This window comes from Prionailurus bengalensis, chromosome E2 (genome assembly GCF_016509475.1).
Source record: "Prionailurus bengalensis isolate Pbe53 chromosome E2, Fcat_Pben_1.1_paternal_pri, whole genome shotgun sequence".
In the NCBI taxonomy this organism is placed as follows: Eukaryota; Metazoa; Chordata; class Mammalia; order Carnivora; family Felidae; genus Prionailurus; species Prionailurus bengalensis.
This window is the reverse complement of record NC_057352.1, coordinates 52819423-52835928: the sequence shown is the minus strand read 5'-3', so window position 1 is coordinate 52835928 and position 16506 is coordinate 52819423. Positions and strand designations below refer to the sequence as shown.

Genomic DNA, 16506 nt, shown 5'->3' with positions numbered 1-16506 from the left:
TGCGATGCGTTTCTCTTCCACAAGATAGATGAACACGCTCTTCTCAGGTCCTACAGACCTTATACGGCTGGTAGCGAATGGCAGGAAATAAATGAGTGGACACATGGGAGGTGCTTAGAACAGGTGAGTCCTGATAAATCAGAGCAGTGGTTTTGTGGTTATTAGGTTTTTTTCCTCTAGATTCACAGAGCATACACTTACCCAGGGAAAACTCACAGCGAATCTCTCAAATACAAAGAATACATTTTAAACCTTAACGTTAGAGACTTAACAAGGCAGCGTGTCAGTGGTGCGCATGGCAAAGGTAAGCCTTTTTTTGCTCTGGATGAGAAAGACCTCCACTCCGGGTTCAAATATGACTCCAACAGAGCCTTGAGTCTGGCAGTGAGACAAAATGACACTGGAAGATGTGGCACGCAAGCTTAAGAGGAAAGCAAACCGCTACAGAGAACAGGCCCTTCTGGGTCTGGGATATAGGAATTTGGTATGTTCCCCTACATTTCATCCACAAGGAACATGCCGGCTCATTCCTAATGGTTTTAACAGAGTGCACGAAGACAGAAGAAATCTATATTATTTTCATGACTGGATACATTCCAGAATCTAATTCTTTTGAAATACGTTGTAATTTTTTTTTTTTTCTTTTAAACATCTTCTTAATGCCTTCTTTATAGGACATGTACTCAGAGTTAATGCTGAGATGTTAGGCCCACAAATTTCATTACGTGGTCATTTATGGTTATAGAGAGTCAACAAAGACACGAGTGACACATAACACACCCAAAAGCCAACAGGAGATGCTACGCTCTAAGAAGGAAAAACAGACTTATTGTATTCACCTGCCGAGGAATATCAAAATATCAAAAAAAAAAATTTAAGTTCCCAGGTTTTACAGTTTTTTTTTGTTTTTCTTTCTTCTGAAGAGTGAGAATACTAAGAAAACATTGTGCAGGTCTCAGTAGTTGATATACAGTATTTTTTTTGGATCTGGCGAATATACTTTTTATAACTTTTCTGTGAAAGGAGGGACCTTCTAGCTCAGATTACTTGGACACTCTTACTGTTTATTCTTCCCTTTTTTGAGCAGTCAGAAGAGATTTCTCTCAGCACTTCAAATAAATAACATATCCAGCTGAACAAACACCATACATTCCCGTGGATTACTTTGGCTTCTTAAAGAATATTTCACTTTCTTTTTTTTTTTTTTTCAAAATGTAAATGATTAAAGAGACCCCATCCTATGAAACTTGGAGATGAAATGTCTCAAGCGGTGTAGAAGGCAGTATGTGGCGAAACAAAAGCCCCATCTCAGTAAAAAAAAAAAAAAAGAGAAAAAAAGCATGCTATTTCACAGGGGAATATTAGAATATTACTAAGATATTTTACTTATTATACTTTCTAAAGGAGAGGTTTTATAACATGAACACATTCAAAATCAATCTCTACAGTATTTTCTGAAAACAGCAAAATGAAAGTGTTTCTTCCCCTTACATTGCTGCTGAAAAAAATAATAATAATAAACCCCAAAACCGAAACAACAAATCCTAGAGACTATACATAGACTGTAACAAGAATAATATTCTACGTGGACTTTGAAATGATCGCTGAATTTTATCTAGCTTTATGGCTTTAAAAAAAAAAAAAAAAGTCCAAGTTCTCTGGCCAATTTTTGAAACTTGAATCAAAACTCGGCAACACACGTTTCTTTAGGAAGAAAATTTGGGCCATCGATTAACACGGCCCCCTCTACTAAAGAAGCAAGAAAATAAATACTTGACTTTCGGAAACATAATCCACACGTTTCTTTATTTTTTCCATAAGCTCTCTTATTAAAAGACTAAATCTTATCTCCCACCGTGAGGCAGAAATGCATAAATATATAAAAAACAAAGTGGGGGCATCTGGTACCTCTTGCAGCCCAGAAAGAGGGAAGAAGACAAGAACGTAGAAAGGACCCGAGCAGAACAGCAAGGCAGACAGAAGCGTGTCAGTAAGGACTGCCATGGCGCAAGGCCAGGAAATATCGAAGCCTGGAAGCAAATCTGTCACCAAAAGGCACTGGAAAAAACCAACGAAACTGGACTTGTAAAGTGTGACAGCCTCACAGTGCTCCCTGCCTCCCGGTCTCCGCGCCGCGGTGAAATCCTCTCTCTGTGAATGCGGGTCCCACCCAGGGACTTGCTTCTAACAAACAGAACGGGCAAAAGTGGTGAGGTGTCACTTCTGTGGTAAGGTTGCGAAGGACGGGGACTTCATCACGCTGACAGACTGTTTCCTCCTCGGCTTCCGCGCTCTGATGAAACAAGCTGCCACGGTGGGGAGGCCTGGGCAGCAAGGAAGGGAGAAAGAGACGTCCAGCGCATGGCCAGGGAGGAACCAGAGAGTCCCCAGTCTACTGGGCCACAGGGAGCTGAATCCTGCGAACCAGCACGGGACCCTGGAAGTGGACCCCTCTCCAGCTGAGCCTTGAGACGGTTTCAATCTGGCTCACCCAGGAAGTGTGGTCTGGGAGCGGACCCGGAAGCAGGCAGCCCCATGAAGCCATGCCCCGGGTTCCAAACCCACAGAAACCGGGACAGAAGAAGATGGGGTGTCATATTTATAAAAGTGCACCGGCTCAAACAGGTGCTTGTGGGGGGAAAAAAATCACCTACACTAAGTCAGCTTATACCCAGATTCAAACCTCGCGTCCCTGCACTGTGCTTTACTCAGCTCTGGGGAGTCTAGGTAGGTCCGTGTTTCTGACAGTCTCACCTCGGGCTCATGACAATGAAGTGAGATGCAGTTAGCTTTCCCGTGAATCTGGACCTGTGGGGTCTTCTGGGCCGGTCATTCCCAAGGGCAGGCCCAGGACTTTCAATAACAACACAGCAGTGACACCATCAGGAGTTTTCCTGAAGTCAAACGTCGTCCACTGCGAGGTCTGCTTTTGGGTCCACAGTCGGGTCCTGTTTATACTTTTTGGCGTTAAAATACCCATTCCTTAAAAAACGGTGCTGATAGTCAATGGTGGTGGGTTTGTTTTTCATGTTTTCGGGATAAAAAGGTACGAACCTACCTTAGTATCCCTTTCTTACTTCCTTTCAGATTATACCCATTCTCTAAAATCCGTAAACCACGTAAGCCACGGGACTAATTTGACTAATCTGGTCAACTGACTCATTTTACAGATGACACAACTGAGGCGCAGAGAGGGCAAATGACGTGCTCAGAGACACACGATTGTCTGATGACAGCAAACTCTAAGATGGGGCATTAAGTGAGACAAGGCACATAAAGATGTAAGACCCAGAGGCTGGAGCCTGGCCCCGAGTACCTTTGCATGTGACACGACCACCGGAACTGATCTCCTTAGTGTCTCAAGAAGGGGAGGGGGCGGGTGTGGGTTTCAGTTTCTCTACAACTCAGAACACGGGATCTGAGTTCTTTTTCTTGCTGCCAAAAACGCACATGAACCGCCCACCTCCCGAGGAACGATCCGCGGGTCCGGGGAGTGACACAGAAAACAACGTCCACAGAGGACACGTGGCAGAAGTGCTGTCACGGGGCCACGCAAGCTCCTGGCGTCTGTCTCATCGTGCTGGCCTCCGACGTCTACGCTGCACTCCAGCCAAAACCCGCTGGAAAAAAGCATGAAATTGGAGAAAAGGAAACCGAGAGGGGAGGATCAAAGGCGGCACCACGGACTTAAAAGCAATGAAAGAGCTAGCGAGGGAGCGGGGATGAGGCCACGCGTTACCAAAACGCCAGCAGGGGTGCAGAAGAAAGGGAGGCGAGGAAGATAAAACTAGGGGACTTTCAAATCTTGGCTAAATGTTCATTAAATAATTTGTCACACATATTAAGGCCAGATCGTCACTCCCCCCCACCTCTGGAGTCCTCATTCGGGAACAAAGGCCTAACCAGACTTGAAACGCTGAAAAGCCAGGCGGAGAAGATGCCAGGCAGAGAGGCTGTGGCCTCACAGAGCCACGCGTATTTCCCTTGTCTTTGTCTTCAACAAGCAAGGGCTGATCTTCCCTCAAAGCTAAGTGTGCAGTTGGTGGCTTCAAACAGGCAGCCGGGAGGGCTTGCGATACGCACCACGGAAACCTGCCGGGTCCCGGCGGCCATTCTGCGTGTTCCTCCGGCTGGTGGGTGGTGTTTCTGTGCTCAGTGCTCGCGGGGGTATGAGACCTTCAGGAACAGACCCAGAGCCGTCACTGGGAGGACACACATCGACTCGAGGGGAAGGGAAGGGACCCATCACTCGCCCGAAGACATGATGATGACAACAATAATAAATATTTATTGAGCATCTAGCGTGTTCTGTGTGCTGTGTCGTCCTGCTCATCAATTCTCAATGCGTGTCAGTTGTAACTGTGATACCACTTAGTGTTTGTTGAGCATCGAGCACATTCTAGATGCAGCGTATTCCTAAGCTCCTTCAATTCTCAACAAGAACCCTTGAGGTAGGCCGAACGTTCCAGTTCATGAATCTCAATCAGCTTAGAAAATGTACCCAAGAGGTAAGGTGGGAGGGAGAGCCAGGGTCTCACCCAGCTTTACAGCCTCTTCCCCACGCCTTCCGGTTCTCTCCTTAGGGTTTCCCTCCACACACACCCCTTTGGAAGACCCCTTATCCGGCACTTGGCCGGGAGGCTGGGGGGCCTGGGTTCTGGTCCCAGCTCTCCTGCGTACTAGCTGTGGGATGCAGGCCGGGCCCCCTAGCCTCATCCGCTTCTCTATCTGCACATTGTGAACTGTGGTGCTCTGCCCTCCTCAGATAGAGTAATGATAAGGAATGCCTTAATGACTGTCATTCATTAAGCACCTAATCGTCTTTCATTTATTCATTTACAAATATTTACTGAGCATTTACTTTATGGACCAGGGATACAGTGGTGTGAATGCAAAAACAGCACTTTCAAGAGAGGGAGAGAAAGGCATTAAACACAGAACAGCACAGATTATTTTTCTAAATTGTGTTTGTTTCCAGTGACCTGTAGGAGAATTTCTGGGCGTCCTTCATTCGTTCATTGGGCACATGTTTACGGAGGACTACTGCGTGTCAGACGGTATTCTGAGAACCAGCCCTTAGGAGGGCGCAGAAAGGGAGTCTTGACCACATTCTGATCTAATGCTTCCTTGGGCTGTGATGTTTGGATTGAGCTTTGAAGGACCAGTAGAAAGTAACTAGACCTGGCGGAAAGGGAGGGTTTTAGACTAAAGGAAGTATGCTTCAGCATCCTCGAGAAGGAAGGAGAATGAGCTCTAATGAGATTGGGGTAAAGCTCGCCGCATAGAAGGGGACCAGACAAGGCCATGCTCCTTTCATTCAATGCTCACGTGCTTTCACAGTGACCCCCTAAGAAAGACAGGATTCCCACCTGACAGATGAGAAAAACTATAGGCACACTTATTCACCAGAGCCTGCTCAAAAGCCACCGTGCCATCCATCTTCTCTGCCACCAATCTCACCTCCAACCCTAGAGACACAAAATGCCAGAAATGCACTTTCCCAGCCTCCCTTGCACCACGGCTGTGGACAAGCGACTCTGAATCCTGGCCAGTGGGAGCTGAAGCAAAGTGCTACAGAAGACAGTTCTGAGATGGAATGCTCTGAGATGGAATGTTCTCTTCCTTGATAAAGAAGGGAGGTATGCAAGGAGGAGTCCCATCCCTCCCATTCTGCCTTCAGACCTCATCATGTAGGACGCAATGGTTGCTGCTACTGCAGCCATCTTATAAGCAGGAGGGAAAAGCTAACACAAGCACAAAGAAGCTGCCTAGAAGTAGCCAAACACACCCCTAACAGCCCCTGGATTTCTGGATACATGAGAAAAACGAACCAATATTATTCCAAAGATTTTTAAATGGGCAGTATTAACTCACAGCCCAAAACATGAACACTGATGTAGAATATGAACCTCACAAAGGATGCATCATTTCAAAGTTATATAATCACAAGAGGTGGAAACGTTGAGTTTTGAACAGTCCTAATGGTTCTAAATGCTTTGCTCGTTTTCACTCTACCATATCCCTTGGGCTGTACCTTGAGCAAACACTGTTAACTTTCAAGCTCTGGACAGAATCAGAGGTGACTAATAAAACCAATGCCAATGATAATCCTGGAAAGCGAGCAGAACATGTGAGATAGCGGCTATGTGACCTCAGCAGGAAGAGCACTGCCAACAGGTCCTCCTGTGGGGTTCTGCAGGAAAGGTCAAGTGCGGCCCAGCCACGGCGGGGTCGTAGGAGTCTAGTTTTCTAACATATCTGGACTGGCAAAGGCAAAGCAGCCAGAGAACTCAACCCTCACTCGGGAGTCCCCCAGCATTTACATTAGTGAGGAATATTCTGAAATTTCTACTTTGAAAACTCTATCTCCTCCTCCCAGCCCAGGAAAAGGCCCTTGCCTTCTCCTCCATTGCATGGGTGAAGATTCCAACGGGGCTTTGTCCTTGATAATATCTGGAGTGTAGTCAGCTGCAGGTATTTAAAAGGGGGGGGGGAGGAGAAGTATTTTTCTAAAACACTAATTTAAAGAACAAATCAACATCTATTATCTCCTTCATTATGTTTTAAATTATACAACTATAAATCACCCTGCGGCGGGTCGTTCAAGGGCAGAATTACCCAGCTTGGCTTTCGCGAAGGTTAGAAGAATGGCATCTTGTGCTTTTTCTAGTTATAATTTATAACTCTGCAACAGGACCGGTGGTGCAGATCCATCCATTAGCGGGGTGGCCGCACATCTGTTAAAACTCAGCCCAATGACTGCCTCTACACGGCCACAGGAAACGTAACTCAATCATTCCAGAAGTTCGACAAACTCGAGCCATTTTTTAATGTAAAATGATTTGAAAACGCAGCTCCCTAAAACATCTGCTAAGCTCCTGCTACCCTAACACATGATATTCTTTCTACCGTTACCTGCCAACATAAATATTTGGTCACACAAAACACCCTCAGAGGCACATGACAGAGCTCAGCTTCAAATTTACATACCGATCCGCAAAGGGCTGGCTTGGACCTAGGAACTCGAGCTAATGCGTTGTTTACCAGAACTGAAAGTTTACGTGGGGCAAAAAAAGAAAAAGCAAAAAAAAAAAAAAAAAAAAAAAGGCCGAGGGTTAAGTTCATGAAGGTACTCTCAAGCATTTTAAAAAGGAAACAATAACGGCACGAGGAGATCTACACAGCGGGGACGCTGTGGTGCATCAGACAAGGCAAAGGTACTTGGGAGGAGCCGGTGAAGGGTCTCCAGGCAAGGTGGGTGAGTTCTCTGTGTTCCTTGACTACCAGGGAGGATAATCATTCTAGCATTGTGTGGAACCGTTGTGAGGAATTAAAGCATCACAGGGTCTGGACTAAGGTGCAAAGTCACATCCTACCTGGGGGCACAGCAGGAGTCTAAAGTCACCAAATGGCAACGATTGCCAATAGCCAAAATTGGAAATCTCTTCTATCACCCAATAATACAATAAGCCTGGTTTTGTGAATTAAGTTTCTTGGAGAAATACCAAGGTATGAGCACTTTATATATCCTTACAGTATATATTCATGCACACATATGCAAGATACAATTTTAGAGTATGTTAATTGCATAAAAGAAAGCTAGGGAGACAAGAAAATAATGTATAACACAGCCATGGTGGATGTGACTTCATTATCAAAAAGCTCCCACCAAACTTTAAGATGTTTCAAGAGGAACTAGAGTCCTGCATATTTTTTAAACAATATTTTAAAACAATCCTATTCGCCGGACGCCTGGCTTGTTCAACAGGAAGAGCATGTGACTCTTGATTCGGGGGTTGTGAGTTCAAGCCCCACGATGGGTGTAAAGATTACTTAAAAAAAATCCTATTCCCATTGGTATGAATTATTTTTATTTTTACACAAGTTGGAGGGAAAGGAAACAAACGCTTCCCCCACAGACTCCTCAAACACTTGGCCTACCCTCCAGACCTCAAGGGGACGCGGTGCCAAAGACACAGCCTTACCAGTAGGGGTCGCTGTGCTGAGATTAATCCCGATGAGTTTCTCATTAGTGATTATTATACTGCAGGCAGCCAAAATGGAAAAATTAATTAATTTCAAAGTGATAATGCATTTACAGCAACAATTAGAAATGTATAACTGTAAAAGGGCAACATTTAAAAGACAGATTACATTTAATAAAGTTGCACAAGAACATCCAATTGTAAAATTACTGATCTGCAACAATATTCCTTAAAGAGGCACTTAAAATAGCCTGACTCCATGAAGGGTGACCTAATTACTGTAACTAAAATCGCCGTAGTCACAGCAAGTCACAGCAAATAAAAAAGGGACGTTGATATTAGAATACTGCTGTTTAATACTTAAGGGAGCCAGCTACAGTGGAGAAGCAAAGGCAGGGCTTCCGAGCACAAGGGTGGGCTGTGCTTCTCCATTCCGTGACCTTGGGCAATACGATGGGTACCCCAGCAACACTCATGTCAAAAGGAGACCCTGTTGGAGTAACACGCAGACGCATCAGTGCAGCACAAACGGCCCCCTGGCGATGAGGACGTTGCATTTATGCTAAGCTTCTTCGTGGGCATTGAGGAATCCAGCTTTCACAGGGGGTGACAACGGGGATGCGACTATGTGGCTTACGTCCAAAAATAAATGTGTGTTAAAAAAGGGAGAAGGACACTCCGCATCCACAAAACAAATGTCTTCTCATGACGGAAGTAGCGTCAAGGCCCGTACGGGAGGATAAAACACAAGGTGACCTTTCCAGTGAGCCTGGTCTGTCCTGCCAGTGACATAGCCCCATCATGCTGATATCTCTCCCGCATACACCCAGTCCACACACACACACACACACACACACAGTCCACATACACACAGTCCTAAATGTCTATGTTGTGAAGAAGCAACTGTCTGTGACTCTGACAAATTCATTCCCATTCCACGTCTTTATAAACCTAGCCAGAGAACTCTCATGGCCAAGAATACCACCGGACACCTAAATATATCAAAACACGATTAGAAAAAACAATGTCCTAAAAATCTAAACCTACATACATACTTCATAGTCTTTATCATCTATATGCTTCTCCAAAAAAGTGCATCATGGCATAGGAAAGATGCTGTTTTTCAGTTACTGGGGGCCCAGAACATGGAAAGTTCATTCTACTATGGCTCCTGGGAGACCAGGTGTACGTGTCGGAGGCCAGACTCTCTTCATCTGGACACCCTTCCCACTTTGCCATTTGCCTTCTCCTTGGGCCTCTAGGGACAGAGACAGAGGTCCACCCAACTTCGTCCAGCAGACTCCGGTCTACAGACTCTTTTAGTTCTGTAATCTTTATATGCAACACAAACAACGACACTTCGGAAAATAATCCTCTCCAGAGGTAATATAAACAATAACAGCAACCATCATAGCAGGAATACTACATACCTACTATCTAGGCACATTATTTAACCGTGCTTTCCAATCTTGCAGCTATGTAAATCTAAATCAATCAAGGTAAAATCCAATGAAAAATTTAGCCTCTCGGTTGTATTTAGCCACTTTTCAAGGGCTCCAGAGCCACATATGGCAGGTGGCTACCACAGTGCACAGTCAGATGAAAGTCACCATAGAAATTCCATACCCAATGTTATAAATGTCATACCCATTAGGGTCAATCCCCACAACAACCCGTATTGCCATTTTAAGTGTGAGGAATCAGGCTCAGAGTGGTTGGGTATCTGACCCACGGTTTAGTGGGAATGGCTGCTGGAGAAGAAGGCAGACTATTCAGAGGCCACATGATCATTTTCCCAGGATAATGAATTCACCTTGTGATACTCTCAGAAGCCAAAACGTGTTTGGACCTTTCTGAGGATTAGAGGTTAAGTCGGTTAACTGGAATAGTATTTGCATGCACTAATTTCAAGCGTTTTTAAAGGCCCGTGGTTTAGAAAAAAAACACCATACCAAATATACTGTGTAAAATGTGCATTGCTCATTTAAAAGACTTCCTGTTAAAACGTTTTCATGGAAGAAGTTTCTAGATACGGAGGTTATATGACCATCGAAAATGTAAAAACTTCCTATTTACCTTTGTGAACGCTTCCGAATCTAACCACAGAAGTGTGATTCAACCAAAAGGACTCACCTTTGGGGAAGTAAAGAATAAAAGGCACTTGGGACCGACAAAAAGTTTTCCAGGTGAGGTTCACACCCATTAAAAGAAGAATTTAGAACATCAAATATAGATTCCCAACTGAAACAAAGGAACCACTTCGGCTGATAATTCGACAGTCACCAACCCATGTTTTTCACCTACTGACACAAAACACGGTTTTCAAGTACTATGCCTTCTGAATAACAGCAATTAAAAAAAAAAAAAAAACAGCATCAAAAGAAAGCAAAGCATCTCCACCAAGACTTCAAGCCATCCTTAACGCAATACTGGAAAAACCACGTTTTCTATCCAGCCCTCCAAGACGCCTTTAGAGAAACAGCTATAATCTAAGTCAACCGAAATGTGTTCGAGAGCCCTGACTGATGGCTTTAACGGGCCCGAGGACGTGGCTGTCAAGACCAGACTCGGCACTACCGGAGGAGAGAAGCTGAAGAACACGCGTGTGTCCATTAAAAGCGCACTGAAGGTGTCTGTGGCGGCGACAGAAGCCATTCACTTACCATGGACTTGGTGAAAGGCCTGGCCAACGTAAACAGCAGCGTGTACACCCACCAGTTACGATGAATGGACGAATACAACATGTTTCCAGGGTGCACGGCGTTCGACGTCACCCCACGCGGGGACAGGCGGCGGTGGAGCTCGTTGGAGAAGAGAATGTTGCACAGCTTAGACCGGTTGTAAGCCAGCATGGCCCAGTAGTCATTTTTAGATGGAGAAAGGCGGCTGAAGTCCAGTTTGCCCGAGGAATCATTAATATCTGTGAATCTAAACGACACAAAACAAAAAAGATAGGAAGCATGACATGAAGCAGCCAATCTCTGACTCCTGATAACAATAGCGTTTTATTTTTATTAGAAGTCTGAGGACACCACCACAGAGGCAACTGAAAACCCAACTGGGCAAATGTAGAAACAAAGTCTCCCTTAGAAATGGACAATAGCAACTGGACACGATACAACAACAGCATCCAAAGACAGACTACATAAGGGCCCAAACTCAGAAATGGGGCAATCTTAACACACTCAACTCCCCCTGCTTCCAACGTGTATTTTTCAAAACCTTCAACAGGAAGTTCAAGGATAATTAAATTAAATGGAAAAGCATCTTAAATAAAGGGCTACAGCTTTTGGAAGCAGAAAGATATCACATTCCTAACCTGTGACGGGGCTTTCCTGGGTTATTTTAGCCAACGCTTGAGTCCTGTATATTTTCATTTGATCCTCCAAGTAAATATAGATGAGTCTTGCTGCCCCCAAGACTCTTTTCCAGATTAAAAATTAATGATTATAAAGGGGTTATAACCTTGGTGAGGTGCCATCAATAGCCTTATACGTTTAAAAGATAAATGTAAACAAAGCCAGAATGAGTTCTGGCAGACTCTACTGTTTTTAAGTATACCCATGGCATAGAAATACACAAATCAAAGTAAGTAGTTGATGTTTTATAATTGGGTCTGACGGAGTCATTAAACACCAGCTGTTTGTTTCTTTTCTTTTCTCTCTCTCTTTCTTTCTTTCTTTCTTTCTTTCTTTCTTTCTTTCTTTCTTTCTTTCTTTCTTTCTTTCTTTCTTTCTTTTGAGTAACAGCAAAGTAGTGACTGCCCTAAAAGAAAAAAAGGATCATAACAAAAGGAATTTTCTGGAGGTTGATCTCATCCTTGTTAAAGACTCCTCATAGTTTCCTTCATTAAATTAACTCTGAGCATTTGCACCAAGTAATAAGGAAATATAAGGAGAGTACTCTGGGTGCTGGTTATAGAAACAAAAGCAAAAGGTAAAATGAAAATCATGGAATAATCTGGTTGTTCCTGGATATGAGCAGTTCGGGGTGAGCTACAAGGAAGGTAAAAGCAACCCAGGGACAGGCGAAATTCATATTTTCATGGAAATGAAATAGCCCTTCTCCAGGACTCAGTCAGTGACATCCAATTTCTAGTGTTAAATGACATCGCCGCTCTAAAGTCATCAACAAGGCTGATGGCCAGAAATGTTATCACGGATGCCACAACAAGACCTTGAAACTAATCGTTGGCTGCCTGTTTCCAAGTCCCCAAACCACAGGAAGTGCCCAGACTTGCGAGCTTAATCATCAAAAGCACTGGAACTTAGCGGGAAATTTGAAAATTTATGGGGGCCTTTTTCTGATTGTTATAATGACTGCCGGCAGGGGCCGGGCATGGTAGACGTCCTGCAATGCAGACGGAGTCTTGCTCCATGAAGATCGTCCCACTGGACATTCATGCAGATGAAAAGCCCGTGTATAATTATCTGAGCCTACAGCCTGGCTGTGTTTTTCATATATGCACAGTTTTGACATCCACTGCGTTTCCAAGACAGTAGTCCTACAGCCACGTATATGAAGAATGAATGCACTTTCAGATTTCATGGGTTTTGGGGCGAGGTGATGCTTGATTCCATGCCAGGAGTATTTCAGTCTGCAGTGCCACACCTGTTAATGGTCCGCATTTGTGAGTATCCCAATGGAGGTGACCGACGCACGGACACGCACATCTGATTACTTATCCTCCTTGGAGTTCTTCTCAAGTTAAGAAACTTGCTATTTTGTTTCACATTTACTTTTTTCTTTCCATTACAGTTAAGCTAGCATATTGAATTAAAATGCATTTATGCAGGGAAGTTCTGTTATTTCTGAACTTTAATCCAACGTAGTAATAAGGTATTACAGAAAAAGACTGCTGACAGCTCAGTGATCCAATGTATGGGCCATGTCTTAGAGATTCTACCTACTCTGTGCAGAAATAGTATCAAGGATCCAGACCACATCTACATGGTATGGGACGAAAATACCATCCTTCTCTTACTCTCCACTCTTTTTCCATCACCTTTGCAGGAAACCAGTCTCGGCATCTGTGTTTAGCCTAACCCAGCATGAGTGCCATTTCTTCCAGGAGGCTCTACCTAACTAGCTCTTTCACTGTTTGTTGTCACAATGATTTCTTGGGTGGCAATGGGGGACAGATTGAAAGAAGCCATGCAAAGCAGATTGAAACACTTGTTTCCACGGAAATGAGGTGCCCACTCGCCAGGACCCAGGCGGTGATATTCCCAGTATTCAATGGCCCCACGCACCTCCCTGCCAACATCAGTAACAAAGCAAGTCAGGCCATCTTTGCATTTTATCTGTATGCTGGGTACTGTGTGCTGTGTCCCGTGTGCCTCTGTCCTTACCATGCCAGAGTGCAGGCCATTTGCTCACCTGGCTCCCCCAGTGAACTGTGAATTCTTGGAAGGCAGACAGTAAGCGTATTTACGCCTACTGCAGTGCCCAACACATAGCAGGGACTAAATACAGGATTAGAGAATTAAAGTTCAATCCTGGGTTCAGAATTCCAAACTAAGTGCCAAGCTTCCTTTGAGCCTTGCTCCAAAGGTAAAATTTAGCATTACCTTTGGGTTCTCTATATTCCTCATCAATATTTGCATGTGGCACTTCTACAGTTTAGAATGAATTCCCTGCTTTGGTTTTTAAGGATAACACGGAGTCTTTCATGTGGGGAGCACTAGGTCAGTTAAACTCCTAAGAGGTGGGAAAGGCATTCATTCCTAGTCCTTAATCTAGAAACAAGGCAAAAAAAAAAAAAACAACCCACAAACAAACAAAAACGAACAAACAAACACACCAAAAAAACCCACCATGATGGGAAATTAGGTGGAACCAAGTTGAAGGAGCTTCTCGGGTTGGAGAAGCACAGCTAGGAAACAGGAGGCCCACCCTTTGCAAGCAGCCCCCATCCATGAGCAGATCCCCGATTTCCTGCCCTGCTGATCCCCTGGGCAGCAAACCCATTTTTCAGGTCTGATTAGCTTGTATTGACAGTCCTCTGGAAAGCAGGAAGGGGGGAAAGCCTTGGGACCCCTCTGAGCCAGGGCGGGCTTCCTGAAAAATGACTGTGTTCACCTCTCCGCTCAAGAGGCAGTAAAACAACCCTTCAAATGCTGCCGACTCTATTTTCAACTTGAAGAATTGACAAAGCCACACAATAATGTCTTAATAGAATTATCCCCCTTCCAATACAGCAAAATGTGACCATTTTGCTCTCTGGACATCAACATTTGTTGTTTGAGGGGACCTCTGTCTTGTATTTCTCCCTTATTTTTTTTTAATGGAGGATTTTTACATTACCAAAAATAATTAGGCTGGATTCTATGTAGACAAAAGCTAGTATGTTCAAAGAATAGGACAGAATTTGCCTCCGAAGCTGTGTACGTGTGTGTGTGTGTGTGTGTGTGTGTGTGTGTGAGTGCGCACGCAGCAACTTGGCCCTCAACGCAGCTGCAGCCATTCACAGTTGTTCAGCCAGCCCTCCGCTCTTTTCATTCCATTTTAATTGTTATCTGAAAATTTTTCACAGCAAGGAAGTCGAGTTCTCCTTTTCATATGATGTATTTTAGGTATGCAGAAACTGCATTCACTGGCTCAGACTCCAGATAAGTAACTAAAATACAGTGAAGACACGGGGAGGCTAATAAATATTTTGCCTGGGGGCAGTCTGGTATAATATTTTCTGCAAACATAGGACTTTATTTTTCCCCTAACAGGGGGTCTTGACTCCAACGAAGAGATTCCGCCAAGGTTTATGGAGGTAATTAGATATCAACACTTCCATTTTACAACATGGTTTAAGGCTCTGGTCCTTGAGCAGTGAGTGAGTGCTTTCCCAGGACTATGCACCCAGTATTCACACCACCTCTAGGGCACCACAGGAGGCCATGCAAGTGTAATAAACAAACCAGCTGGGGGGAATTAGCATTTTGTAAAACACACACACACACACACATACACACACACACACACACGCGCGCGCACGCGCGCAAAACACACAAAACACACAAAAATACCCCTTAACATGTGTGAAGAATGACCAGAAAGCAGAAAACTAGGGCCAATCACCAGACAGGACAGGGCCTGATAACACATTTCAGGAAGTCCTCATCTCTAAACTAAACTGGGTCTAATTCAGGAGACCAAGGCCCTTCCTTCCAATTCCTCTGTTAAATGAAATTAAGATTCAGATCTCCAAGGTAGGCTCGAATTACGCTGAAGTCAAGGAGAGAACAAAGGCAGCACATGAAATACCATTTGAGATACAGATTTACAAAGCGAAGCAAGAAGCTACAATTCAACATAATCTCCCATTAAATACCAGCTCATTTAAACATATCCCGTGGTGCCCTCCACATCTGGCAAATGATTGGGACTGGCAGATTTATTTCCGGAGCTCGCGCTCCCGCGCCGGCCCCCACTCCTGAGCAGGGCCACTCCACTTTTTTTTTTTTTTTCCATGAACCTGGTGTGATTTGCAAAGATAAGGATGTCCAGATTTTGTTACCACCTAATTACTAGATGTTTCGTGTCTTTTAACACGGGGGAGGATTATTACGGGCATTTTCCTTTCATTTCAGCCCTCATAAATGTAAAATGGTAAAAGTAAATCTATCTGCAGTATGTCACTTCTACTATAAGCCCCTGTGTTTGGGAGTGATAAAGGGTTCAGGCTAACCCTTGGCTGGTCTCTCTCTTCCCAGGGGTTACATTTTATGGAAGCGTGATTAAAAAAATAAGCTTCATTCTGGGTCACTAAAACATTTCAGGACTTAAGACGGAGAAGAAGGGGGAAAAAATAGGCCCCTGCACACTATTTTTTTTTTTCCAGCTTCTTTGCTAAGAGTGAATGCTTCTGACCACACCAGGAAAATCTCCCCCACCCCACACATTAAATCTAGCCTCGCCCGGCGAGTCCTTTGTCTTCTTCGATCACCTCTCTTTAGACAAATAGTTGTTCATCCAACTCTAGAAACAAATACGCTGAAAATAGGATGAAATTTTCAAACGCCTTTTTAGTCAATTGGATATTCTCCTAATGGTAACGGAAGAGAAGTGCCATCTGATGTTTTAATTGAAATTTGAACCAAAAGAGGCATGGCCAGATTTCTAATATGTTCTAACTACAGTACTTCCCTTTCTACAATTACACAGCTAATGTCTGCATTGAATTCCCTAATTTCTCATTATAAAACAATTGGATTTCATCTCGTGGTCTTTAATTGCATTGTTTCTCCTGCTGGAGTAACTGCACATTCTTCCTGGTGAGGTGTTGAAGTTGTTGAATGACAAATCAATAAAGGTCAGGCATTCAGATTTAATCGATTATTATCCCATCTCGAAGCAAAATCAATGAGGGGCTTGAAGTAGAGTTGTGAAAACCATCTACATTGCTGGAGACAAAACCCCCTGTCACCCCCCTCCACAATCTCCAAAACAGCAAGACCTCAAAAAATTAAGGAAGCCAGGTTGAATACACCTGAGTGGCGTTGCTGAAAATTACTTTCAGGAAGAG

The 16506-nt window shown here is 44.1% G+C and overlaps 1 protein-coding gene across 1 annotated transcript in view; it reads right to left on the bottom strand.

The window, feature by feature from the left end:
* WWOX (WW domain containing oxidoreductase) overlaps positions 1-16506 on the bottom strand; it is a 979553-nt gene that overhangs the window by 668572 nt on the left and 294475 nt on the right. The window contains exon 8 of the mRNA XM_043599730.1: positions 10649-10913. Within this exon, the coding sequence (XP_043455665.1) occupies positions 10649-10913 (265 nt within the window). The remainder of the gene's footprint in view (positions 1-10648; positions 10914-16506) is intronic.